A 26722-nucleotide genomic window follows, 5' to 3' on the forward strand; every position below is an offset into this window, starting at 1 on the left:
GCCTTTGTTCAAGATATGCTGCAGTTCAATCAAGTTTTTAAGTTGCATTATTGTGTATCAGCAAGTTTACAAGCAAGTGTCTAATGGTTTAAATTAAAAAAAATAATAAGGTGAAACCATGAAAGCAAATGTCAGAATAATGCAGTATATAAGCAGGCCCTTAATTAGTTATACTCAGACCATGGCAAATAAATATGATGACAGATACTGAAGACAATTCAACATGGTGGCAATAGAGAGCTAACTTTGATAAAATAACTCCTCCCCTAAAGCAGCTCAGAAGCATTCACATAGTTGTGAATGTTTATATAGGTAGCACTCTAAAAATGCAGATGGAAGAAAAGAGGAGAACTTACAATTGCAAGGCATTACATTTGTCATTGAAAATTTAGGATGAAATTTTCAAAGATGCCTAAGGAATCTGGCCGCTAATTCCCATTACTTCAATGGAAAAATTAGCTTTAAAATCTTTTCCATGAGTTCTCAACTTTGGCATGGTAAATAGGAGCTTGCAATCACCCTTCTCTTTTCTATGGTCAGCTAGGATGGGGACCTGAAACCCACTCCTCTTGTAATATGGGGTCTTGTAACATGAAAGAGGCCGAGAACCACTTCCTTAAGTAGCTTTCATATATCAGCCTTAACTTTTAAAATTATTTCAGTGCATGAAATTGACAATGTGATAATACACAGTAAGAAAATCTTTGCAAGTATGTACTGAAATATGATTGTCGTGAAACAAGTAAATTTTTCTCTAGTTCCTCTGAGATTTGTCCACATTTTGAAGATGAATATGGCTGAATTGACTGTGTTGGCTCAGTTAGCTGAGTTGCTAACAGAGATGATGACAGTAATAAGTCATAACAGCAGAACTGCAGAGGAGAACTTTCCTAGCAGCTGTCTCCAAGAGAGTGATCAATCATGTTCTGTTTTAGGCTTTGATCCTGCGCTGGGATCCTCTAGTTGCAGATCCCTGAGCCAATGCTGAACCCCAGTGAAGTTTGTGGGATTCTGCTTAGAGGCAGAGGCCTGCATTAGTAGATCTTGATGCAGGATTAGGGCCTTGCACACCAGTATTAATGAGTAAATGCTCTATATGTTGAAAAATAGATTTCAGAGTTGCTGACCTGTGGCAGCTTCCAGATTAAGAAGTCACAGACACACATTGGTGCATTTTTCTACAAGATTAAACTCTCTGGAACAAGACAACTACAACGTGATCAGAGAAGAAAGAGAATAAAAGGTTCAGAAGTATGAATACCTGTAATGTGGTAAAATGACTAGCAGCCTCTGTTCAAGAATGGCTCATGCTTGGAATAACAGAAGAATAGTGTAAATTTTGAGAAATATTTGCTAAACTAATATATCTGATTACCAAGTCAGTGCTACTGCTCTTACTTGCAGGAACAAAAAATCTACCCAATAAATGTTTTTTTGTTTTTTTGTTTTTTTTTATAAATACACAGTAAGAAGAAACACACCAAAAGCTGTAGGAGGAAGTAAGAGCTACTGCAACTAAATGTATTGGGCCAGATCCTTAGCAGGTTAAAATTGGCTCGTCTCTACTGAATTCCATGGAACCAGGGCAGGATCTGGCCCAATGTTTTGAGTAAATTATGATTTGTAAACTAATGTTGAGACAGGAGAGACTAAAGTTGGCAGTGGAATAACTGTCAGAGGAAAACTGCTCTATCATGTCTTTCTCTCAGCTTATAAATACATGTAGAAACGGAGTTAAATCGTAAGGATTTTTTCATCTGCCAAAATTGACAAGGAATGATAACTAAGAATTAAAAGAGTTACAAATATTTTGGCACTGGTGTAAAGTTTCAAGAACTTCTATTAAAAAACAAAGAAAATAGAGATTTTCCATACCAGATGTCTGGGAAGATCCCATTTGGATTTGAACTACTTAAATTTGCAATCATGTATTTATACATCTAACAGAGCTTCTGTTTCCCTTAGAATCTGAAAATTAACTAGCTTTGTAGCATCTTCCTTGATCTGCCACCCGTGCCCTGAGGATTAGAGACTCCACCTGAGCTTGTTTTACAAGCATAACAGAAAAAATTAATCTCTGCTGGCAGCAATCCCACTGGGATACTGATGAATAATGATATCCCTCTCTTGCTGCCCTCTCAGTCCACTAGAAAAGCCACTCTAACCCAGCAACGTGGAAACTGCTGAAACCATTCCAGCTGTGGATTAGCAGACAGTCAAGCATCCATCTGCTCTGTGTGAATCAAGAGAAAGCAAACATGCATTATTATAGCTAAAGTAGCATTCACAATTAACATCTTATAGCATCATGTATAGTAAATATTAAGATAATCATATACAAGAGAATAAATTAATCCATTGCTTACACCTACATGTTTTATATTTTCTTTTGTACTTTTAACAATACTTACATTGAATTTCATATTAATCACCTATAGCATAAGTAAAAGGATTTAAGACCTATACAATGAAATTTCTCAACAAATTTGTATTTTAGTTGTACCTACAAAATGTGTGTGTGCTTCCACTAAGTATATTCACATTCACACACATTAAATAAATACATGCAGGTACAAATGCCTACCTTACCTCAGCAGGAAAAAGGAAGGTATTTAGTTATTCCTTTACCTTCTGGGGGGTAGAAAGAGGCCTGGTGGAATATCTCCTCCCTTCCCCCAAAGGCTGGCAAATTTGAAGACTGGGTCTATTCATTGGCTCCCACCTTTTCCCCACTGGAAACAGGTATAAACTGCCCAATCAGGGCAAGAGAGCATTTTACTCCTATATTCTCATTATGTTGCAGGCAGCAAATATAGGGTGGAGTTGGTCAAAGTCACAGCAACTGGCTCAGGGATTTCCCTTACATATTCCAGGCTGGCCAACCTGGTAGGGCTCTGGCTCAATCTAGCGTTGTCCTGCTGGTGGCCTTTTAAGGTGTGACTGTGCAGTTAGGTCTAGACATTGGCCTCAGCTGGTAGCAGGATTCATGCTGCAACAGACAGTTCTATCCACAGTGGTGGAAGGTAAAGCAGACATCCTACTTCTTCAGAATCTCCTCCTGAGGTTTGTCTCGTTTCCAGTGCTGCTACCGTTTCCCTGAGGTGAAGTGAGAATGGCAGATGCAATGCACTATATCCAGTAGGGCCAGTGGGATCTGCTCCTTTGCCAACTGGTGTGTGTCTGCCAGTTTGGGTGGGTGGCAATTGGCTGCCACTCTAAGGAACATGCTCATAAATACCCATTTGCAGACAAAATTATCCTGCTGCATGCATAAATTACCTGGCTTTATGTAAGAGAGATACTTATACACTGAGAACTGGAAATCAGGCCCACAGCTTGTTAGTCTTTGTAAGGGGCCTAAGGAAGCAAAGTCTCTTCTCTTCTCAGTTTTTTAACTTTATTGGGTACATGCCATAGGGTTTTCAATTCCTCAGCAAATTGACTTTTAATAAGACTGGGTCTATCTAACCAGTAATCCTGGATTTTTTTCAGACTAGTTTCTCTGAAGATAAATTTTTTCCCTAATAACAGTTCCTCCTCCTTTGTTTTTGCTACACTCCCAGAATACTCATGCCTATGTGCTAGCCAGCCTTTCTTCTCTGTATTTGTTCAAATGACCACTGGTCTAAGAACTGATAAGCCAGAGTCCCTCTTATGACAATGCACTGCTGCCCATGACATTGATTTGCCCATCTGTTAACTGATGATGACACCAAAGATTTTTCTAATTTATCATCATAATCTGTTTGATCAATAAGATGAAATATCTGCACAGGAGATTTGGGTACCCATATTTACTCATCCAAACCAATTCTTACAGCTGTGAGTGCCAAATGTCTGCACTAACAATGTCCACTCTGTCCTTAAAATGTCAAATTTTGACATTATATCTTTCGCTTAGATATAAAAAAAACCAAACATTTTTGCTGGATGGAAAGGCTGCTGAGGTGAAGCAAAATCTGGATCTGTCTGTTCACTAAAAGCAAGTTTATCATAATGTGGTTCTCACAGGTCCATCCATACACAAACTTTATATTTATTCTTTAAAATCCTAAGCAGAGTTTTTGCTTTTTGGTGGTAGGAAATTGTCTATGCTTTATTTTAGCACTATGCTAAATACTGAAATTATTAGGAATTCCAAGGAATTGAGGGCACCTCCCAATACCTGGCCCTATATGAATCATAAACAATGAAAAGACTGTTTTCTAAAGTTTTGTCTCTAATGCTAAAGAACTCCACAGCCAATGAGGCTCAAATTAGAAAAGGTAACACATGAACGTGAACAAGTACAAATCTTCTGCTATATATTTTCAAGATATTGTGCGTCTGTCTGACTGTTTCTTCATCTGTCAGTGAATCCTTTTGTTCAAGAACTCTTCCTAAATGGTAAGAGCTAGGACCACCAAATTTGGAATGCAACTTCCTCTTATTATAACTTAAAGCAAAGTCAGGGTTTGTTTGTGCCAGGACAATTGGATGTGTGTGGAATGTGACTGTCTCACATCACAGCAGGGACAATTAGACTCACAAATGATCCCAGCTTTGGAGAGCAGCTGTTGACTGCAGCACAGTCTCCTCCACCGGAGCCTGACCCAGAGAGTAGCTGCCAGCTGACCCTGGGCCACCATGCTATGCTGCCCCCAGCAAGCAGGTGCTAACCAGGGTGGTTGGGTGTCCTGCACAGCCCCCCTACTTTGGAATGGTCCTAGTGAGAAACCAGAGTGCGGCTGCCCCCCCGGCCCGGGCAACACTGGGTAAATCTTATAGGCTATGTCTAAACAGCAGCTATTCTGGAAGAGCTTATTTCGAAATAGGGTGTTTACACACAAAATGTGTTTCAGAATAGCGCTTAACTATTTTGAAATGGAGCGTCCACACTGATTGGACACTGAAACACATTTAAGGCCACCTGGAACCAGTTCAGGCAGGGCATCAGGTCAGTAGTTACCTCGTGTGGCTGCTGCTTGAGACTATCTGAGGCTCATGCTTAAAGCTGTTTCTCAGGTTTCCCTGCTTGCTTGCCTATCTCTCTGAGGGACAGCAAAGCATTTTCTCTTTGTGCTCTGGTTGTCCTGATTCAGGACACCACATCTCTCTCTGCTATGGAGCCGGGACTGCTCTGGGCAGTCTTCAGCTGCTTTTGCTGCAAGTCATTCAGCATTTTCTGCAAGCTGCTTCCCAGGCTCTGAAGGAACCCAACCCCCAGGGCTTCTTAGAGACCCTCCTTGGTTATTTGGGGGAGTGGCTGCAGGACCTGGATGCTGCCCACCGTGCCCTGCCGCATCTGGCATCTGGACACCAGTGCAGACTGGTGGAACCACATCATTCTGGAGTGCTGGGGAGACCAACAATGTCTCCAGAAATTTCGAATGAAGGACATCTTCCTCAAGCTGTGTGAGTGGCTCGTCTCTGCCTTGAGGCAACGGGACATAGACATGAGGCTCGCCGTCCCCCTCCAGAAGCGTGTTGCCATTACTCTCTGGAAATTCTCCATACTGGACAGCTACTGATCCATGGGGAACCAGTTCGGCATGGGAAGATAGACCGTTGGGGCCCTGCTCATGCAGATATGGCATTATCGGGCTATTGTCCCAGGAGTGGGGTGGAAGGAGGGAATGGGCTTCTCTAGGGTAAATGGGGTAGGGAGTTGGTGCAAGTCCCCTCCTTGGAAGGTTTGTTCTGTCCCATCCTCAGAAAGCCCTGCCTGGGGTGGCCATGATTGCAGAGGGTTGCTCCTGGTCAGTGTGGGAGAGGGGGACTATGAGAAGGGAGGGGAGGCAACTCTCAAGCACCCTGGAGCCCCTGTGGTTTTTGGTTTGTTTGTCTCCTTCTGCAGGTGCTCAGGACCATCAACAGCATTCTTCTCGGCGGAGTCATCTGCTTGGCAGATGTGGACGCTGTCATTGAGGGGTTTGGCGCCCTGGGCAAATTGCGTATCTTATTTCGATTTTAGAGTGCAGTCTAGACATACCTAAGTGACCTGGTTCTTTTAAAGTTAGTTTATAATTTATCAAGCAATTCTGTTTGTTATGATCATTTACACCTGTGTAATCCCATCAAAAGCAAAGGTAAAAATTGAAGGAACAAATTGAAGACAACAGGATTGCACAATATAGTTGAGCATCTAATTTGGTCTGAAGACCTTCCAATACTGGAAGGCAGGAATACTAGCTGTAGGAAAAAATAACTTTTGCCTACAAACTGCTGAGCACTTCTGATATGAAGTCAATGAGAAATAAGACCTACAGTGCAATTTCTACAGTAAAACTTTTGTAGTAAAACTGCATTTTAAGAAGTTTCCTTCTTTCATCTGCCTTGTAGATGTTTCAGTAATTTTTTAAATTATTTTTGCCCTGCATTAAAAAAAGATACCTAACATTTGAAAACTCAAAATTTGCTGGAACACTCTGACCACAGGTTGATTACCATGGGAAACCCATTCAGCTTTTAGTAATTATATCCAAATGCTCGGAAAAGATACCTTTGTACTTAAACTGATACCTTAATTATGACTAACTGCAATGCCAAGTGCCATACTGTAAGTAAAGACATACACAATACAAACTCTAATCTGTACAGGGTCAAATTGCCTGCAGCTTTATCAAGTAGAAAGTTGCATCAAATCAACCAAGTCCTTATAGGACTTGCCTTAAGAACACGCGAGTTGATGACTTGTCGCTGGGATGATCTGCCACAGCTACCTGCTGTTGATAAAGTCTAGTGAAGTAAATAAATGAAACAAGGCTAATGTCTAAAGTAATACACGGGCTACCTGTGGCCAAGCATTGGAACAGTTAGGAAAACTGAACTTTCATGTGTATTTATACAGATATTAGAAGGTAAGGCCTGTCATTGACCAGACAAAGTAATTTTACATAGATTACACTTTTAGGAAAGGTGAAGAAATTAAATGTAATAGAATTTTTTATTAATGTGCTTGCAAAAGTGAAGTAAAAGAGAAGTTTTAAATTTGTAGAATTTCAACTTCAAACATTATTTACTTTATTGAATAATTACTATACGTAATAAATTTGAATCAGAAACTTGTAAAGTTTCTATTACTCTTTCCATAACTACTTTGAATTATTTGGTGATACGAAACAGTAAACATTTTGTTTGCACTAAAATGACAGTTGAATAAGCGACTCGATTTTAATTTTGTTAGCAAACATTTTTATGAACACTAATCATAATAGTCATGACTTTTTTCCAATAAAAAAATAATTGTTTAAATCTTTCACCCAGCATATTCAAGTATAAATAGAGCATTCAGCGAATTTAAGTGGCAGGATTGTTTATGCAAAATTTGGTATCTGTAGGTAATTGCGAAGTATGACTTTAGTTTGCACAAACAAATCCAAAAATAAACAAACTCTTCAAAATATATAATAGATGTTCCTCCAATCTATTGCAAGTGGTATGACCCCCTGCAAATGCTGGTACGCACAAATCCATTGAGCATATAGTACTTGCAATGGTGAGTCATTTGATTCAGCTGCTCCTCTAGATCATGTTTCCTCAATAACGATCTATCTGGGCATAAAAGCTCATAAACAACAGCATGAAAACAGTGATACCAGTATAAAGGTGCAGTAGCTCTCTGAAACTTCCTCAGGAAAGTGAAAATTTGCTCATGAGGCAAATGATCCAAAAACTGCCAAATGAGGACAGCAGACAGTGAGAAATTCCTTCCTGACCTCAGCGATGGCAGGAATCTAATACCAGGTGTGCTTGAGGGAAACCCATAGAGAAAATGAGCAAGCAAGGGAAAGCAAATCTGCCTTTTGTAAAGCCACCAAAATCACCACTGGTGAGCACACACCACCACAAAAGAAAACATGACAGATGTGAGAACAAGTGGAGGAAAAATTCCCAGGTGATGAAAGCAGGAATGAAGTTTGTTTAATCTAACAAGGCCCCTTCCAGTAGTTCTGCAAGGGAAATTGCTGGCCATTTAAACTAGACCACTGGCTGGTTTCCAGACTGGTAGCTGCCACTCACAAAGGACCAACTCTCCCTCCATTTAAAAGCATTGCTACAGACCTAACTGTTGAAATGGTAAGCAATGCTTTCCCTGAACTGGAATAGGTAGCTGTAGGACAACTGTAGCATGCTCAGGATTATGGAATCACTATCATAAAGAGGCGAGCCAGGAACATCAATGACTTGCTTTTATCCACTGCCCGATTTGTGCACACAGATGCATGACATTAAAATCCTTGATTTGACGAAAGAAAGAAAGAAAGAAAGAAAGAAAGAAAGAAAGAAAGAAAGAAAGAAAGAAAGAAAGAAAGAAAGAAAGAAAGACTCTATTATCACAAGCTACTGAAATAAAATGATTGACCCGGATGGCCTAGAAGATTAAAACTCAGAGCCATACAATGAAACATTCTGTATGTTACTTCCACTGAGATTGTACGTACATTACTATTTTAATGAACAAACTGAAATTGAACCGTGATTTTCACATAGCAATGAGACTGTATAGCAATTTAACAAAATGATGTATATATTCCCTTTCATGAGATTTTTTTCTTATCATTAGACTATAATAAAAACAAAAAAATTAAATTAAATTAAATTATGCTATAGTCATGGGGAGCATTTATCCCTTTTTCAGTCTTTTGTCTAGTCACTAGGAAGCATATAGTACAAACTTTTCACTGTAAACAAAAAATGTAATAGGTTCCGTGGGTTTAATTTTAGTTTGAATTCAGCAAATTTAAGTTGTTTTAAGGTTTTTCTTCAGTGCCTGTTGAAGATAATGGAGATAATCCTATTGACTTAATGGGCTTTGGATCAGGCCTCAAGATATTCATTTACCTAAAGTGTTTCTTTGGTATTTAAATCCAGTGGCTTTAAGAGGGCTACATTTTTGTTTTAAGCATAAAAGTAAAAAAGGAGAGAGAAAGAGAGAAATCTGTGTGTCTGGCTACAAGTCCACAGATACCAGGGGTGGGCAATAATTTTCGCAGAGAGGCCAATTCATGAATTTTGGTACTGGTCACTGGCCAGCTCTATCCCGTGGAAGGGGCATGGCTGGAGCAGAAGGGGTGGAGGTGTCTAGGGCCAGAGACTCTGAAAGAAATACAGAGCAAAGCTCCAAGCCCCACTGCTACCACATTGCCTGGGCAGGCACCCAGGTTACTGTGTGGCTATTTAAAATGCTTGCGGTTCCAGGCGCTTCTGAGATAGCACTCCAACTGGGAGCCATGAGCCGTTTAAATAGATTCTTCTGCCTGAGCCACCACCTGGAAATTCTGTTGCACTGGCAGCAGGATATAAGCAGCCATATCAAGTCTGTGGTCTGCATCATAGTGTTAGGTGGGCCAGATCCAGCCACTGGGCCACATCTTGCCAGCCCCGAGGAAAAAATGGTAAACCAATGTGCTCCATTTTTCATCTCATCTGCATCTCTTTTAGCTGTGCAAAGGAGTGAATTAGCTGGCCATATTTGTTCAATGACAGATAATGAGGAATTAATTAATAAACAAACAAATGGAAAGCCCCATCAAATTTAATTACAAACTGGGTAGTTCAAAGGATTTCTTAACATTGAATTGTACTTGTTGATGCTTGACATTGCTTTCACTAGTGTTTGTCAATATACTTATTTTATAGAATTTGATGCAAAATGCATTCAATATTTTATTTTACTTTTTTATATACTATGTTTTAAAATTCTGACAGCTATCTTGAATATTTTAAATAGAGAGGTGGGGTAAAAATATTTTAAATAGATAACTAAATAAAGAATAAAAAAAACTTTGCTTGCACATTTGTTCTAGTGTTTTTAACTGACGAACAGAAACAGATATGGAAAAACATGATTGTAATAGAAGGGAAATTTTTTTTGTCATAGATGAAAGCATGAGTGTCTACCGAAGTAATGGGGCTCATGTTTTATTTCTCAAATGTCAGATTTCTTCTTCTGCTTTTTAACTTAGTTCTCGCCTTGTGCTGTAAGAAAAAAAAGATGTGCCACAACCAGCCAGCCATGAGTGGTGGGCATTGTCATTTTGATTTACCTACTGATTGTGCTTTACTGGGAAGGCAGGCAGCACCAGGTGTTTTTAGTTTAAAGTTCGCTCCAGAACTAAAAATCAAACAATGATGGTATTACTTATGTCTGGGGAGACACTCAGAATTGAGGTCATCAGACTAGAATGCCTGTAGCGAAAAATTCACTATGCCCTCTTGTTTGGAAAAATGACTATGTACAAGTACTACAGAATGAGCTGTATTCCAAGCTGCTTCATCCACTGGAACTAGAGAAAAACAAGGTAATTCTCATTTATGAATTAACTCAGTTTTCAGCTACAAAGTTATATGTTACTAGGGCTGAGCTAGAAATTGGCAATCAGCTATGAAAACCACAAAATATAGAAATTACAGTGTTTTGTGTTACTTTCTTGTAAGTAATTACATGTATTTACATTAGGGTAGTGCATGAGGTCTTCATTGCACAACTGAGTAAAACAAAGATGAGAGTCAGGGAGCTCACTGTTTAGGATAATGACAACATGCAACAGATGAAAGGACAGACCAACAATGGACAGTATAACAGTGAAGATAGGTTCTTTTGCATAAATAAGCAGTTTTAATGGTCAAAATAGTCACAAGTGGCCAAACCACATTAAAAATGGTTCTACTTATGTATAAAAACGTGGATTTTAAAAATGATTTTGTACTGCAAAATTTCATTTTGATGATCAAATTTCACCTGTAGCACGCAATATAACATGTATGCTTCAATGCAAAAAGCAGTCATTTTGTTTGACCATTGCATAATATATTGTTTTTGCTTGTTGAAATGGCCTCCAATAAATTTTCTTTGTGAAATTTAGTAAAAATATACAGCTTGTGTGCATAGCATTGTCCATTATGAATGCTGAAAATTTATTGTTTGCAGTTCCTATGTTTAGAATTCTTAACTTTTTGTCATCTGAATTCTGATTTATCATTGTAGAACAGGAACTAAAAGACGTGCATAAAGTTTGATATATATAAGAAATCAATATTGTTTTATTGTATTATCTCCCCCATTTGCTACATATTATTGCACACATTGCATATTAGGCCTTTGATTTTGTCTCAGACATTTTTAATAAATTTCACAGCAGAGGTATGAGAAAACAGTAAAGATGCCATAGAAAGGGGGAAGCAGGAAGCCTGCAGGTTTTGGTGGGATGAGGGGTTTGGAGAACAAGCCTAGACCATCCTCATCCCATGGGGGGCTTCTGTCCTGGGCCCAGCTTCCCCCTCCAGGCATTATGACCTAGTAAAAGGGGGGTGCAGCATCACTTAGGTTTGATAGGTCCACCTGATGGAGGACTAGCGGGCCAGATTTGAGTGACATTCAAACCCAATACGTTAACTCACACCACCACTCAATTTGGAGCCATTTCAGTCTTGACTGACCACCAAGGAGGAAGGATGCTCAGTGGAAGCTCCAGTCCAGAAGCCATTACAGTCATTGCCTGTGGGACTCAGAGATCCTGAGACACAGACCAGAGACTTCTTGCCTATAGGTGACATGATAGAGTCAAAGTTCAAGGGAATTACCTCACAAAGCAGCCTGGAGATCCAGATATCATATTGACTACAGCTTCAAGAAACCCAATGGGAAATGACCCAGCCATGTGGAGTGAATGGTATCTTCCAATACTATAGGATCAGCATGTTGTAGCTGGATTCCTCGCTGACCAAGTGGCAGACCATTCCACCACTCTTAGGGCCCTGGCTGGGGCCTAGTGGAGTGAGGTGGGCCTGAAGCCCCATACCTGACCATTACCCACTTCGGTGATGGCCCTCAGATGAGGCTATTTGGTTGTGAGGCCCTGCACTAAAGCTCTGATATATTGACTCTGGCCACTAGGCCACACTGCCCTGCATTAAAGAGTCATTCTATTGATTCTAGCCATTAGGGCACTTAGTCCTGAGCTTGAGGATCTTTACATTGACTCTAGACATTAGGTGAGTGGCTATATTGTCTCAGGCCAGTCCAGAACCCAAGGGCCACTATTTTGACTCCGGCCATTGGACTGCACTGTTGAGAGGCCCAAGACGGTCAGGTAAACTGTAACCACAGTGTCAGCACTCCACAATCCATCTTGAAGGAAGATAGGAGATGCATACTCTCCCCACTGATGTTCATGACAAAACCATATCCTTAATTATTAATCATTTGATTGTTATGCTCTTTAGGGAAAAAATCCTACAATTACAAATTAAAAAATGAGTCTACAAATGGACCTGTATAGGTCAACAACTAAACAGAACATGATATATACAAATTAAGGCCCTGATCCTGCAAAAGCTTATGCTTGTGCTTAACTTTATGTGCTGTGAGTAGTTCAATTGAAGTTATTGGCACTAACTTCCAGTATATGAATCAAGCTATTCATAAACCTTTGCAGGATTAGGGTCTAACATGACTGATAGCTATTTCATATGAAATGAAGCTTGAGTGGCAAAGCGTATGTAATCAACATTCCCTACACCAAAATCCATTCTTAGAAAGAACAACCTGTTGAAAACAGTCAGTTTTAGATTTATGTCCATAAAAAATTTAAAATAGTACCTTCTCTTGAAATTAACCATCTCTTAGAACCTATCTTAGAACCTACCCTGTTTTGTAGAAGTGATCTGTTTTTTCATAAATAGGTTCAGAGAACAGAGAAAAGCAGCAAAAATAATTTAATAAAATTACCTTAAATTCTTAATGCCTCACACATTTTTACTTGTTAACAACATGGTGGGACCAATAATGTTTTATTGACATCTTGTGGAGAACATAAAACAAAAAATTGTCTAAATTTCTGTAGAAAATTATTTCACAATTCATTAATTTTTTCTTTCCTCCCAACTAAGTGAAACCACTTCAGAAATTTCTTGCTTAAAAACAGGGTATGGGTGGTAATAACTTACATATTGATAGAGTAAGGTTCCAGTTCTACAATGAAAATGTACTCTGTTCTAATGCAAGCTTGCATAAGCTCACAAGTGCTTAATTATGACTAGAATAAGATTGCCATAGACATGCACTAATGGTGACATATAGCGTATAAAGAATGGCAGTGAAATAAACCCTAAAAAAGAAAGTCATAACAGTTGTTGAAACAGGGAGAGGTGATCATAGACCTTTTCTGTTTTAATTGACTTCTCACGTATTTTTGGTACTTAAATGCCAGAAAGCATAATAGTTATCTCACTAGCTCACCCCATTTGGTACCACAGCAGTGCCCAATTGCTGCCTAATTCCAAGAGGGGTAATCCAAGACAAACTACAACAGCAGCATATTGCCAGACTTCAGAGACAGGGGCTGGATATGTGTGCACTTGGAGTATAAACTGATGCTTAAATCCTGGGAAGAAGGGGGTACATCTCCACAATTACAGCATAGTTCTAACCACTATTGCACTCTTTCAGGATTATAAACCTCCAGGTAAAAAGTAGAAAGAAAAAGCATGCCCTGCATAAGATTTACATTTGCTTAGTAGATTTTAATTTTTTAGAATAATTTTGACAAATAATATTAATGTTTATTTTAAAGCTTTAGATTTTTACAGATGCAGGAAATTATGGGGAGAGTTAGACATTGGGGAACCCAGACAATAATTACTTAATGACAGTTGATGCTGAGATTAAAACATGCCAAAATATACAAAGTAAATATCCTTATATCAAATTCTAATAAGTTCTAAACTGGCATTTTTTTAAAAAAATCTGCCTATCTATGAATTTTTATTACCACCATTAGAAATATTTTTTGTCTGTGTGTGTGTGTGTGTGTGTGTGTGTGTGTGTGTGTGTGTGCATGCATGTGCATGTGTGCACACATGCATCCTGAAATTCACTTCACTAATATTTACCAACAAAATCCTAATTCTTCCAAGCCTTCATTTAAGATATAGGAATAATCACAGAGAACCCAATGTGCTCCCTCTTGTGGGGAAAACACAGAAAAACAGAAATAAAAACAACATGACAGGCAGCTAAGCAAAGGAGGTAGAACAGGGGTGGGGAACGTAAGGCCCAGGGGCTACATTTGGCCCTTAGCTTGCTTGAATCCAGCCCCTGAGGCTTGGGGCTCCCCCACTAGCATTGAGGACCCTGCACTAGCCTTCCAGCCCTTTGCCACTCTCCCACAGAGCTGGAGCACACAAAATCTACTAGCCTTGGCCCCCCCCAGGCTCTGGTGTGTGAGGAGAATGCGGGGAGTGTTTTTCTTTTTCTCAGTCAGGGACCACATCAGTGAAGGTTGGGGTTGGTTTTTTTTTTGCTTCTCATTTATGTGTGGACTCCGACTAATTTTTAAGCGGATCAGCAGCTCCCAACCCTAAAAAGGTTCCTCACCCCTAAGATAGAAGATGGGAAGATACTGTCATTTTTTTTCAAAGTACAGTAAACTTCCGATAATCTGGCACCTTTAGGACCTAGGGGGTGCCGGATTATTAGATATGCCGGACTATCAGAAGGGGGGGCTATGAGGGGTCTGGAGTGGGGTGAGAGGGGATGCCACCCCAGGTCCCTCATAGCCCCCCCCTTACGATAGTCTGGCTCTGCCCCAGGCGTCCCTGATTCAGCCGCTGCTGGTCAGTTTCAGCAGCAGCTGAATCGGGGATGCCTGCAATAGAGCAGCTGGGGTGCTGCCGGGTTGGTCCCGCAGCGCCGAGGGGCGGCGCTACGGCACCAACCCAGCAGCACTCCAGCTGCTCTTGGGGACGCCTGGGACAGAGCAGCTGGGGTACTGCCCGGTTGGTCCTGTAGCGCTGCTGCCCCTCGGCGCTGCGGGACCAACCCGGCAGGACCCCAGCTGCTCTGCCCCAGGCTGCTCTGCCCGGCAGGACCCCAGCTGCTCTGCCCGGGGCTTCCTGGAATCAGCCGCTGATCTGTTTCAGCAGCAGCTGAATCGGGGACCCCTGGGGCAGAGCAGCTGGGGTCCTGCCGGGTTGGTCCCGCAGTGGCTGAATCCCGACACCTGGGGCAAAGCAGCTGGGGTGCTGCTGGGTTGGTCCCTTAGCGCCACCCCTCGGTGCTGCGGGACCAACCCGGCAGCACCCCAGCTGCTCTGCCCCAGGGGTCCCCAAGTCAAGCGCTGATGAAACAGATCAGCGGCTGATTCCAGGAAGCCCGGGGCAGAGCAGCTCTGCCCCGGGCTTCCTGGAATCAGCCGCTGTTCTGTTTCAACAGCGGCTGAATCGGGACCCCTGGAGTAGAGCAGCTGGGGTCCTGCTGGGTTGGTCCCGCAGTGCCGTCCTTTGGCGCTGCGGGACCAACCTGGCAGCACTCCAGCTGCTCTGCCCCAGGCGTCCCCAAGAGCAGCTGGGGTGGTCCCGCAGCCCTGAGGGGCAGCGCTATGAGACCAACCCGGCAGCACCCCAGTTGCTCTTCTCCCGGCTTCCCCGATTCAGCTGCTGGTCAGTTTCAGCAGCAGCTGAATGGGGGAAGCCTGTCCGGCTGCCCCAGCACTTCCGGGTTCCTGATGGTGCCGGACCATCAGGAGTCCCAGAGCATTGGATGCCGGACTAATGGAGTTTTACTGTATGTAGTATAAATACCTCTGAAGTCTTTGCAGAAAGATAAATCCTATGTCCATTTGCTAAGATAGTAAGGGAGATATGATAAAGGTCTATGCATTCATGAATAGTACAGAGAAAGGGAATAGGGAAATGACAGTTAATTCTTCACATAGACAAGAATTGGAGATCATCTAATGAAATTAATAGGTACAAGGTTTCAAAAAAAAAAAACCCATAAGAAAGTACTTCTACACACACAAAAAAATGCACAGTTAACCTGTGGAATTAATTGCCAGGAGATACTGTGAAGGCCAAAAGAAGAAATGAAGTTTAAAATAATCAAAAAATGTTCTTGAAGGATAAGCTATTAGCCAAGATGGTTAGTGACAACCCCATCCAGATGCTTTGAATGTTCCTACATCTCTGAAAACTAGAAGCTGGGACTGGATGCCTGGGAATTGATTGCTCAATAATTGACCCGTTCTGTTCATTCCCTCTGAAGGATGCCCCATGCCCATTATTGGATGACTGGATATTGAGATGGACAGACCCAATATGACATTCTTATGTTATGAAACCCAGAAGATGACCAAAAATAGGGCATGAGCATGGAGTGTAGGGCTCACAGGAAAGCAATTGCTTTGGTCACAGGGAAGGAAGTTGAAGAAAATCTTGCTTTTTCCAATCACTTTCTATTTTGAGAGAAGAGACACTATTAATGCTATGAATTCAGAGGACCAGAACCAGTTTACCACGAGATAATTTGCAGGTATCTAGGTGTATAATTCAGAATGGTCATCATACGCATGGAATATTGAATTGTGGCAAATGGAGTTCTTAAAATACCATTAGTGGAATCACTGATTTAGAGGCCAGAAGTCACCCAATTTGACCTCCTGAATAAAACAGGCCAAAGCACCTCACCTAGGTAACAAGTGTCTGTGTAAATTACATGTTGGTAATTTGTCATGAATCAGTGTAAATTACATCCTAAACCTTCATGTTGATTTCTTTCCCTCTTACAATGTCACACTTCTGCTTCCCCAGACTGCAATTATACCAATGATGGTTGATGGCTACATTGCACCATGTCACCACATGTGACTGCTGCATTTCGCTCAAAAGAATTAATCTTTCTAAAGTTTGTAGGGCTGAAAAATAATGAATAAAAAAGACATACTTCAAAGCTATAGACTTTTGCGGACACATTTTAACAGAGTTTAAATTATCTTTAATTCATGTATTCAAAGGAAGTCAAAATTTTAAAAAGTCACATAAGCAGAACAGTTAAAATTATAATCATGTTTTGCAATGTTGACATGCCTTTTTTACTATAGGCTACTGCTTTCAGTGCCAGCATCATTAAAAGATTCTTCAAATTACTTTTTAAATATCCTTTTCCCCTAGGATTTTCACTTACATCTAATTAGACTACTTACCCCATGCCATGTAACTCCCTAGTGCCAAAACTGCTAAATGTTTCAATAAGTAGAAAGAGGTCATCAATGGAGCAAGACAGATGTAATGTTATTTGTTAACAATAGCGGTGTGAAGTGACTGCTTTAATTATAGAGCTCATTAATTCAGTGTTGAAAAAAACTTGGTGATAATTTTTTAAAAATGCCTAATCTTTTCAAGACAGCATCTGATTGTGAAAAACTAATTTTACACCTTTGATAAAGAATGATGAAATAATAGTTTAACTAGTAATTAAGAAAATCAACATCTGCATGAAAATAAGCAAAACTGTAGACTATAAAGTTTTTTCATTATTAAAATAATAAGGATTCCACACTTCCTTTCCTCAGTTTTATCTTTTCAAGTTTATATATCAAAGAATTAGGATCTTGTTTGATTTTATTTTTAGTCTCATTAGCTTTTAAAATGCAAACAGATATTTTTGTAGTCTCTTGTATTGTTAGCAAAAATCATATGTAGGAATGGGCATCAGCCAAAAAGTTTGGGTCTGAAATTTTCCAAAGTTTGAAGGCTGACACACAACTGGCTAACAATGTTAAATGAAGTCCAGTCTAGATAAGTACAAGATGATGCACATACGGAGGAGAAATTTAAATAATGATGGATTCTATGTTAATTGTAATCATTCAGGAAAAACATATGGGCAACACTATGGACAGCTTTGTGCCCAACAGTGGCAAAAAACAAACAAAATGTCAGCCTGCATTAAGAAAGGGAGATATAATAAATAAATAAATAAATAAATAATAGCAACAGTAATAATGTAAATATTATCTTAAATTGTAAATCTAAGATATGTTCTCATCTGAATACTTTTCTGGGTTCCTTAGTAAATACAATGTGTGTCAGAAATAAAAGGCCAAAGAAGGACAATGACAATGATTAGAGACATGACAAGAATTTCATATGAAGAGAGATTTTAAAAGTTTGCCTATTTGAGAGAGAAGGTAACTAAGTGTACATACGCTCTGCACCCCGCTAGCACACATGTAAATAGCACTGTAGACTGTGAGGCACAGCTTAGATGAGTGAACATATACCTGAAACCTGTGGTTATGTACCCTACGAAGGTTATGTACCCTTCTTGACATGTTGAAGCCTCCCCCTAGCTAGCCAGCCTTTCATCACTGTCGGGGCTGCAGGATGCATGCCACTGGGGGCTCCAGCAGTAATTTAAAGGGTCTGGGGTTGCAGCTTCTGCCAAGGTAGCAGTGGAGGGGGTGGCTGGGAGCACTTGGCTCTTTTACATCACTAGGCCATGGGGCAGCTGCCCCTTATTCCTGCTCATGTGAAAGTCTTCAATATACTCTTAGTCAGTCTGGGGTTTGTCTTTATCATCAGATAAGATAGACATCTAGCTACGGTGTCTTGTACATTTCTCTCTAACATTCAGCTAAGGAGGTAAGTGACAGAGTTCAACATGAGGCAACGGAAAATTACCACACTTTGAAGACTATCAAAGTCATTAAATACTTCAAGGATAAGAGTAGAAATGCTATTAAATAACGCTTATTTATGTGCATGCATATGTACTGGTTCAACAAGTTATTTGTGCCTTTTAGATTTAAGAAATATATACGTCAAGATAAAGAAAAAATTACTACTTACTGCCAAGACTGAGAGCAATTCTTCAATACTGCATTCAGGTTTCAACCGTTCCTTGAACATCTTAACAGTCTGATGCTTCAAATAGTAGTAAGAAGCAATGCGGCCATATGTCAGAGGTTCAATGCTACGGTTATCCTATTAGAAGAGAAAGAAAGCTTAGCATGAAATGTATAAAAAACATGCAGAAACATTTTAAGATTACATTTTAAAATACATGGTGATGAAAAAGGAATTTCAAAATGGTTCAAGAGCGTGACACTATTCTAGTTGCCAATTTCATTGGACAGTTCTCAGCACAGCCAGTCTTGTGAGAGGTTTTATTTCTGAAGACACACATGAAAGTTCAAGATCTATGAGCAGGAGTTGGTCTCCCATTGTCCTCTCATTGCAGGAGTTTTGGGTTATTGCAGGGCAAATCTATGGAAGTGTGTAACAATTAGATAATTAAATCAACACACAAACAAATTAAACTTTGCTGAGAAAAATAACAGATTGGCATTACAGATGAACTTTATTGTATTTTTAATGACTGATTTTTAAGAAAGTATACATTAGTCTTACCTCCCCGATTTCAATACAGTAGGAACATTCCAGGTCAAGGAGAGATTTCTCAACAAGGTTTGACAGGAACTTATTCATGGTGTCATGGCTCACATCGTCTAAATTATAATAACTAAATAAATTTAAAACAGATTAATTACATAAGCACACTATAAATATTTAACAATAAATGCACCTTCTAGAAAGACTATGAATATAACTAGGCTCCTGTCTTACAACATGCACAAGCAATGTGGATGAAACAAGAATCTACACTCCTCATGCAATTAAATGTAGAATTTTCCCCCTTTACAGCTGAAAGAGAAATCCATGCTCCTTTTCTCTAACTCTTAAATGGATTGCCTGGCTATACTGAAAGAAGGAGAGGAGATATCTAATATGGATTTAATCAGGCCACAACTTTATAATTAGATATCTGGGACTACCCAGCAGATAACATATACAGTGCAGGAAATCCTCCCTTGTTTTTTCCCATAATTAACTAGAGGAGTGTGCCTTTACTAGCTCCCCCTATTTTTCCACCCAAGTTCCTCCATTCTGCAGATTTATTGCTAGGACTGTACAATACTGGGGGGAGGGTCAACCAACTCCCCCCCAAACTTTTCCATCCAGAATCATCCAGTGAATTCATTGCTGAGACCTTACCAACCACCCCGTCACAGGAGGGGTAAGGTAGACTATAATGATAATTCCTTCCCTGCCCCTAGTGTAATGCCTGCAGCAGATATAGCCAATAACCTGGTGTATTTACCACATGAATAGGGAAGGAGGTGCTGCTGATCCTGCTCAGTAGAGAAGAGGGATGTGTCCTTACACGAGTTGACATTTAAAACCCCCACATTCCTAGGTAACCAGTCAGTCACCATGCTGGCTTCTTTTCTAGCAGTTTTACCTATCCTCCCTCTCCCCATAAGCTATCAAGAATCATTCTATTCTTCTGGCCAGCTCCACCAAAAATAATTTATCTTAAGATGCATGTGGTGACCGGGAATAGCTAAAACAATGCTCATATCTACATGTGAAAAGACAACATTTTAAACAGCTTAGGATAAATCAAGCAATATGAAAAAATTTATTTTGTGAACTGGAGTGATTTCCAATTTACGTGGCTATAAGCTTAAACAGGCACTAATTAGTCAGGTAAGGATATGTTTCTTTTAATGGGTAAAATGATGGAGAAGGAAGTGTTTTTATATTTTCCAGCCTAATTTCCACAAAACTGAAATTAATAAAAAGGCTTTCTACAATAGGACTATTTAATACACACCATAGTGTACATTTATCACACTGTATAGTAATATATATAGTATTACTATTTTTTTGCTATTTGAACTAAAGAAAGATATTTATAAATGTGCTAGAACCTTTTGCTATAACTATGCATAATAAAAGGCTAATTAATATTTTGGACCAACTCCTACACACTTTGTGATGGGCCAAAACCTCAGGTTATTATACAGACAAACCAAATGTGACTTTGATGGGAGTTGTACCTGAATAAAACTGGAATAAGGACATATGAAATTGCCCCATATGACCACTCAGGAAATGAAGTGAGGAATTGGCTCTACAATTGGCAAAGTAAATGAGTATATTCTTGAAGTTTGGTTTTAAATGTTTAAACACTATTTTGAAATAGAATTCAAACATTTTTAAGATAGAAAAAGTTCAATAATTCAAAGACATAAGAAAAAAGGGGACACACTGAGCTCCTGTGAACTCAAATCTGTAACTAGATGTGCTTATATTTTAATAAAAAAAGTCATTCAAAAATAGCACACTGAAATGGATGCAACAGTTAAATAAAGATGCTCTTTTAATCGCATTTTTGCTTTAGAAACATTAGGACTCTTCCTCAAATTTCCCAGCATTACTATCACCCATTCAGCTACCCCACTGGTGATAAACATAAATATGTTAAAGTAGTACAGATGCTGCAGCTACCAGTGTTTTGAACCTCTCTTCTGAGCAGTTACGTGCAGCACTATGTAATTATTTTTTTAGGATCAGGCCCTATATTAGTATTCAATCTTACCAAATTCTTCACTGTAGCTTAGTCACTATTGCTGTTTTATACGTTCTTTTGCCTAATTTGCTATTCTTCACAGCTTCAGAAATCATGACACCCAGATTTCTTTTGAGAACCCTATAAAACAGTATTTGTGCAGATCTTTTTAGAAGTTTTCTAAATTTGCCGAGGTCTACACTTTTGGCAATGTTACAGGGAAGAAAAATCTTCTAAGTGCCCAGTGCAAATCTGTGAAAAGGAGTATCTTCAAATTATTTGTGATCTTGAGTGAAGTACCATTAACATCTGTTAACTAGAATCTGTATTAGAATAAATATAATATTAACCACATGTAAGGGAACTTCTCAGTCACTCAGTGCACGCTTATCCCCATAAACAGTATAGGCATTCAACTGAAAAGGCAGCATTATTTGTTTTGAACAATGATTGTATGAATGAGATTACACAATATTTTGAAGAGTGCAGCGGATAAAATACTGATCTCCATTTGCATACTAGTATGTTCAGTATACAAACTGTACTTTTCATCAGTTCTGCTATGAAGCTATATTATCCAACTATTTAATTAGGATAAAGAATAAACAACAATGCTGTTTCATGCTCACTGCATTGAATCATCTAGTCATTATGTTCCCTTTGCTATAAACAGACAGCCTATCTTTTTATCAGCACACCATTTCATTTATTTCACTGTGAAACCCAGTTTCACAATAATTGACTTGTCAGAAGCTCTAATTTATGAGGCTGGGCTCTGTAAGCCTTTTCCTATATTGGGCTCAACCTGCACACAAGCAGGGTTGAATATTTACAATGCTGTTAACAGGTGCTGAGTTGTTTAATGATTCTAATAGCCAGAAGCGTACTGAGAAAGCCAGCGGGATCACAATTACAGGCTGTTTGAACACAACAATTACTCGTCCCCTGAGAGGTGTGAAAGTCAAAGACAGTTTTATACTAACACCATCTAGCACATGGGCTAGACAGGCTAACTTCCATTAGTAGTCTATTGGGAAACAGCAATAACAAACCCCTAGGTTACATAAAAATGTGCAAAGTACATAAAATTTAAACAATCAAAACTGAAGGAACTAACTTTTTATTGTCTTTTAAAATAATATTATTTAAACCCTGCAAGCCTAGTAGAATTTAGCAAGAATAATAAACCATGAAACATGAACTTATTTATCTAATCTAAGAAAGTGTGGAATTTCATCAGTTGAGAATGATAAAGAGATGTATAGCAACATAAAATGTAGATGAAGTTACACAAAACATTTTGGATTTAATGTGGATAGTGGCAATCGTTTCCTGTTTTACTCATGTAGATCTGACCTGAGATCTCTCCAGGAAATTTTTCATCAGACTTGAAATGGCCCCGCTATAACTGTCAGTACTGTGAGGTCATTTGTTACAGCGCCATGTTTTTTATGTTCAGGTTATATGGTACTAACGACTTAATTTTTAAGACTTACAATTCTGAAAACAGAATACCCTTTATGTGGGACAGGCATTCGTCGTCATCTTCACATGTTCTTTCACTTGGCGTAAAGCCTTGCATAGCCAGATGGGTTCACTGGGAATGGCATTTTCTCATCCTGTCCTTAGAAGTGAGATGTCTGAGTTGAATCCATACTATTGAGCACATCAGTGCTAGGAGGAGCACTGTAAACATGTCCCAACAGTGCTTATGGGTGTATATCGTGTTGGGGAAGTCCCCTTACAGTGGTTGGGTTTCAAAACGTTTTATTGGGGAGGGAATTGCCCAGATTCATTAGCCCTGTAGGGCTAATGTGTTATCATTAGAATGTGTCCAGTTATAGTTTGTATGAGTACATTTGTCTATTTATTACTGTTTTGTATTTGCTTACTATTTCTATGGCTGAAAACTCATATAATTACTTTTGGCAGGTTACCTATCTATTTTATTGTATTCCTTTGTATAATACCATGGCAAGAACTCTAGGTCTTGTTTTCTGGATTTGCATTGTGTCATCAGAGGACCCCAAGACATTAGGTCCCACTTTCTCAGTGGTGAGAAAGGAATTTGGCAGCACGTTTACTGCCTTAATTCAGCCTTTCACAAGTAGTTTCACAGCATAAGTGAGTTTTTAACACAAATTCAGAAACACTGGACACCTGTAAATCTGAGGCACTGCTTCAAAGTTGCTTAGAAAGTTAATTTTTCTGTTATAATCCCAGATGCATTGTCCATTAAAGAACAGCTGGATCACGTGAATTGGCTTCTCAATCTGTAGATTCTGTGGTCTAAAAACTCTCAGAGAAGAGATCACCATTCACATTAAATTGGGGAAGAGGAGATAAGGCATGCTTGTGCAAATGCCAAGCACGTGAAGATTTAGGAGCAACAAACAAAACTATAGTGCAGAAATTCCTCCTCATCTAAGTTTCTGATAAACAATATCAACCTTTCTCTACCTACTGAACAGAAACTAATGTTTTGCTAAACTGATATACAGTATAATTTTTGTTTAGCAATTAAATCAAGCAACTTCATAATCTCAAAACATGCTGTTAATCTGATCAGCATCAAAACATGCTGGTAGTGATGAAAACTACTATATTTACAGATACAATCCGGAATAAGTATTAGTTACGTTATATTTCTGTGCTTCCTAAGATATTTGGGAAGAATAAATTCTTGTTTCCCTGCTTAAATAGTAACACAAGTGTGCTTCATATTTATGACATAAAAACAATATCCTGAAGTAAATAAACACAGGAGCCAAAAGCTCATAGTAGATTAACAGGTGTTTATTAACATGGGCTATCACTCCAGGTTATGGGTATTAATTATTATACTGCAATGTAGTCCCATCCTCTTACCCTGGACTTGGATTAATATAAATTCCTGTATGCTCATTTGCTACTGCCCTTTAACTTCCCATTCACAATAAACATGGGCCCCAGAACTTTTGAGTCTTCCCTTCAGTTCTTTTTATTTAACCTAACCTTCTGAGGTTCTTCAGCTACTAAGAACAATTCCTTCTTAAAGTAAAATGAGAGTGAAAGGTGATAAAGGCAAAAGGCTAGTCACACTGGGAATTTCTGTACTGGTCAAGTTTACTATTGCAACCTTTAGTGTAGATTCACTATCTGGGTTTAAAAATGACTTTGCCAGTGTAAATTATCCTGACTGACACTGGCATAAGTTGTTCTGGTGAATGTCACCCATTTAAAAAAAATGTACCAATATTACGGAGTTGCCCTAGTGCAGCTACATCAGCGCAAAATTCCAAAGTGTAGACAAGCTCTACATGGTTTAGGGAAGAGATGAAAGAGAGGACCCACGAAAGAGCTGCATAAAGCAATGAATTGTCTGGGGAAGACTATTCTGGTTTTCTACTTAACTTTTCTATTAATACAAAGTAACATCCAATGAAATTAAAAGGCAACAAATTTAAAACTGATGAAAGGAAATGTTTAGTCACACAGATCAAAATTATGCAGGGGAACTCATTACTACAAAATATTATTGAGGGCAAGAATTTAGTGGGATTTTAAAAAGATCAGGGAGTTTTGTGAATAAGTGCATTGAGAATTATACTGCATTTGTAAAGAAAACAAACTTTCCCATTCTAGGAGCACATGTCAATAACTAATCAGCGATAGAGAAAATGTCTATTTATAGGTCATTTAATAATTGCCCAATATGACATTTATTACACCTGCCTCTAAAAAAAAAAAAAAATCTGTTTTTGGCCATTGTCATAAATCGCTGGACTAGATATATCATAAACACAAGTATTGTATCCTCACTGAATTCATTTTCTAGAGATAGCTGCTGTGATAGGCCTGTTAGAAGTGTCAGAAATTTAGATGCCCTTTGAAGAATGAGCTTATAGAGGAATAGCATGAAGGAATTAGTGATTAACAGTTGAGAGTTTTGCGTACTTGCTGTTTGGTCATTGAGAAATAACTATGGTTTGATTATGCAAATTATGCTACTTTAAATAGTTAATAACTATCAGTCTAATATTAGAATCTGCTTCTTGAAAGAGAAATAACCACAATTATGTTAGACACAGTTAGCCAATCATTGAGCAAAAAATGCATATGTGAGATATAATGTAAAATTGTGTTCTAATAAGAACATGTAATTGACTGACAATTCCATTTTCTATAATTTATGCTATATTATTCTTTCATTGTGGTAAATTTTCCATGCTTGTCACAAAATGGAAAATCTTTTTTTAAGGACAACCTTTGAATGAATCAACAATAAAATCTGTCATTACTGAACATTCAAGTTTATATAAAGAGAAGTGATTTAAAGACTGCTCTTCAATTTGAAACTATGTGGAGAGAAAGTCTGTCATCACGTTTATGTTCCAACTGCAAAGTTAATATTTCTTAGCTTCACACATGTAGTAAGTTTCTCTCTCTTCTATTTTCTGATTGTATAGCATAAAATACTGGGGCTTGATTTTCAAAAATGTTTCAAATAGTCATCTCCCTTTTTAAGTAAAAGTTGAACTAATGAAGTCTATCCTTTCATAACGTTAATAGAATGGACAGAGTTCATTAATTTTATCCAAAGCCAAGGATCCCTTTTCCTTGCTAATGAGATGTAGTCTTCTGTCTGGGTCTCCAACCTGCCAGCTGAGAGTCTCATCTCACATTATTTTTTTTCCACAGAACAGAATGCTTGGCCAATCTCATTCTCTCTGGCCACAGCCCTATAAATAAATATTGATATAGAAACACTGCCTGGCATGGCAAAGTACCTGCTTGCAATAAGACAAAAGCTTTAACTCAAAACACAAATTTCAAATCCCTATAATATTTAGAACCATTTCTAAATTAGTAAATGTACTAAGAATATTTACTATGTTCTTAGTACAATAAACAATGGACCTGAAACTGGACATGTTGTGATATATTCATTTGGACTGCCCTGCTCATATGCATATCAAGGCCTATTCATGATCTATTTAAGAAAGTGACTACTGTTCAGCATTCCGTGAACAATAAAAGCTGCCAACAGGCCCACCCTCCAAATCAATTACTCATTTTATCAATAAAGTTAGGAATGCAATTTACAGAAAACAGGACATATGGATTCAACAATTCAATAGACCAGGGAAATTAATATATTTCCAATGGCATAACAAAGTAAATTGCTATATCAGGCATGACAAATTAGTTAAAATTTGTTGCAGAAATATTTTCTTAGTATCTACTTGATGCATTCTGAAATATTGAGATGGTGCCTCACAAAATTAGAATAATAATGAAAAGTTCATAGTTCATTTTGGGGGATTTATTTTAAGATTTTGAATATCATGACAATTTTTTATTCCTATTTAACAATGGAAAAGAGAGGCTAAACTGTATCAGATACCTGGATCCTTAAAATGAAAATAATATTTTTATTTTTATTTTTATTTTTCTCTCAAAAAAGAATTAATATGGTTTAAACAGTCATTAGTTTTCAGTAAGACTAATGATTTTATTATTAGACTTTGCATGTATAGTTTGACAGATTCTCAATTTGTTTAC

At 38.6% G+C, this 26722-nt stretch overlaps 1 protein-coding gene across 2 annotated transcripts in view; it reads right to left on the reverse strand.

Annotated features, from left to right (window-relative positions):
• The window catches only part of ASCC3 (activating signal cointegrator 1 complex subunit 3), a 417235-nt gene that overhangs the window by 44890 nt on the left and 345623 nt on the right, over nt 1–26722 (reverse strand). For both annotated transcript variants that reach the window (XM_006118439.2, XM_075923934.1), the window contains exons 35-36: nt 19174–19285; nt 18613–18747 (exon numbers count right to left, since the gene is read on the reverse strand). In XM_006118439.2, the coding sequence (XP_006118501.2) occupies nt 18613–18747; nt 19174–19285 (247 nt within the window). The remainder of the gene's footprint in view (nt 1–18612; nt 18748–19173; nt 19286–26722) is intronic.

The sequence above is a fragment of the Pelodiscus sinensis genome, chromosome 3, assembly GCF_049634645.1.
Source record: "Pelodiscus sinensis isolate JC-2024 chromosome 3, ASM4963464v1, whole genome shotgun sequence".
Taxonomy (NCBI): domain Eukaryota; kingdom Metazoa; phylum Chordata; order Testudines; family Trionychidae; genus Pelodiscus; species Pelodiscus sinensis.